Source organism: Austrofundulus limnaeus, unplaced genomic scaffold (genome assembly GCF_001266775.1).
Source record: "Austrofundulus limnaeus strain Quisiro unplaced genomic scaffold, Austrofundulus_limnaeus-1.0 Scaffold312, whole genome shotgun sequence".
NCBI classification, from domain to species: Eukaryota; Metazoa; Chordata; class Actinopteri; order Cyprinodontiformes; family Rivulidae; genus Austrofundulus; species Austrofundulus limnaeus.
In genome coordinates this window covers 390,479-392,792 of record NW_013952714.1, presented here as the reverse complement: position 1 = coordinate 392,792, position 2,314 = coordinate 390,479, and the positions used below count along the sequence as shown (strand labels likewise).

Sequence of the window (2,314 nt, the reverse complement as noted above, 5' to 3'; positions counted from 1 at the left end):
TTCAGTAGATTTACGGTAATTTGTAAAAAAAAAAACCCCCCCCCCCCCACACACACACACACAAAAAAAAAAAAAAAAAACGCCTCCTCTTCCCAGAATGAGTGGTTAGTCACGGAAGGTGCTGCTGTGGAGGAGGAGTGTTTCTTCCTGTTGCCATATGGGGCTTGACCACCTTAGACTGTACATACATTCACTTTTATTGACATTTCGTTGGAGTAAAGTGGTCAAACTTTCTGCTTTGTCTTGGACATGTTAAGGTTTTTTTTTCTCATTTATAAACACAGTGCAGGCATCTCAGTGAATCTCTGGGATTTAGCAGGAACAAAAAAAAAATAAAAGCCACATTCTGAGCAACTCTCACCTCTGACGTTTCGTCTGCCCATTTCCACATGACCCATTTCCTCCTATTTTCTCAGTCACCCTCATTTAGGTCACAAGAACAATTACGTCATGTTGCAAGAAGGCTGCTTGTTGCTTCACTTTTCCTAAGAAATAAGCGTAATGTTTATTTGGGTTGTGGGGTGGGTGTTCTTCTTTTCCTCAGGCTTGGAGAGAGATAAGTTTGATAACAAGACGGTCACTTTTGAGGAGCACATCAAAGTTGAGCACAACATGTGGCACTACCTGTTCTTCATCGTCCTGGTGAAGGTGAAGGACTCCACAGAGTTTACGGGGCCCGAAAGCTATGTGGCTGAAATGATCAGGGTAAGGATGTTTTCTGTGCACATGAATTTGGCCCATTAACTGCCCCATTTGCATTTGCATCACCCTTTCATTGGAAAACAGTTCTGAATACTCGAAGAAAGCTTTTCGTTTTGCCCCAAAACATCAAGTCTTATGTGTTCAATCATGTTTAATTTTGATTTAGTTTTAAGCACCAGTTTTAGAAATTGCAAAAATTGCATAATATATTTTTGGACATTACCTAAAGTAAACAATTCTAAGAAACCTCTTCAGTTTTTGTTACATGGAGTTAGGAAGCCCAGACTGATCAAAAATCTTAGAAATGTTAGTGCTGTGATTTTTAGTCCTGGTCCTCGTAGTCCACTATCCTATATGGACGTTCTGCAGAAGCCTGTTAATCACACATTTATTTAAAACTGATGTGTTGAAGAAGAGAAACATATGTTTTATTTTTTTGTTTTGTTTTGTTGTTTTTTTTTTGTTTTGTTTTTTTAGCCACTTCAGTAGAAAACAGAACTGAATGTTAGTTTCTTAATCATCAGTGACTTTTTTTCTAAAAGAGAAGAAGAAAAAGAAAGAGAAGAAAAAAGGAGAAATGTGGAAGACTGAAAGAGAGATTAGAGAAGATGTGAAATATAAACCAAGGAAACACAAGACAACACACCTGACATCTGTCTGCACACCTGTAAAATGGAGAAAACAAAAACACAGCAACAAATAACATATATATCAAAATAATAATCTTAAGCCCCGAAGCAGACTTAAGTGAGACTAGCCTGGTAAAAACCAGACCCTGTCCTTCACTTTGCTTCGTACGAGGGTCAGGACTCGCGGCCATAGAGAAGCGATTCTTGCAGGAGGCGTGGCCTCTGCTGAATTGTGTGTGTTGCTGTGAAGGAGGCTAAGCTAAGAAGCTAACCGGAAATAGTGAGCGCTGTAAACAACCCTACTGACAGGAGAGAAGTACCGAGCCAAATGAGACGACTGTAAATGAGAGCTGCTGCTTTGTCAGACAAATTTAATTTAATTTGGAAGTCTTATCAACACAGACTGGCTTCATTCACTTCCTCCACTGCCGTATGATAAAATAACTAGCAGACACTGCGCAGAACATCAACGTTCAAAACTCCTCATTCTGTTTGCTGATTGGCCCAGGTAAAATAAACTACAAGCAGACACTGCGCAGAAAATTGACGTTCTGTTCTCTGATTGGTTCGGCTAAAAATCTGCCAGTGAAATCCATCTCAGTGGGAGAAGTCCCAGACGGAGCAGTGAAGGGAAGCTAGAATTGAGCTGAGCTGCGTAGGAAGGCAAGGGCCATGCCAAAGTGAGACTGGTGCCAAAGACCCCGAGAGGGACCCCAAGCACGGACCCCCCAGGGGCACCAGCGCAGGAAGAACCGCACACCCGCCCACCCAGAGCGGACCATAGGAGAGCTCCAGGAGAGCACCCCCCACCAGTGACCCCACGCAGTAATCCCCTGGGGCCAGCAGCGGCAAGCTCACAGGCCCTGCAGCGAAGCCACGCCCCCAACCACACCCATACACCTCCACTGGCCAAGCGCGCACCCCCAGCCACAGCGACCAGGAGCCACACTACGGGAGTCCAAACGGCTCCAGGGAAGCCAGAG

At 43.8% G+C, this 2,314-nt stretch overlaps 1 protein-coding gene across 1 annotated transcript in view; it reads left to right on the top strand.

Annotated features, from left to right (window-relative positions):
* Nucleotides 1–2,314, top strand: part of itpr1b (inositol 1,4,5-trisphosphate receptor, type 1b) — a gene marked incomplete in the record, with an annotated part of 134,739 nt that overhangs the window by 114,257 nt on the left and 18,168 nt on the right. The window contains 1 exon segment of the mRNA XM_014021964.1: nt 545–705. Within this exon segment, the coding sequence (XP_013877418.1) occupies nt 545–705 (161 nt within the window).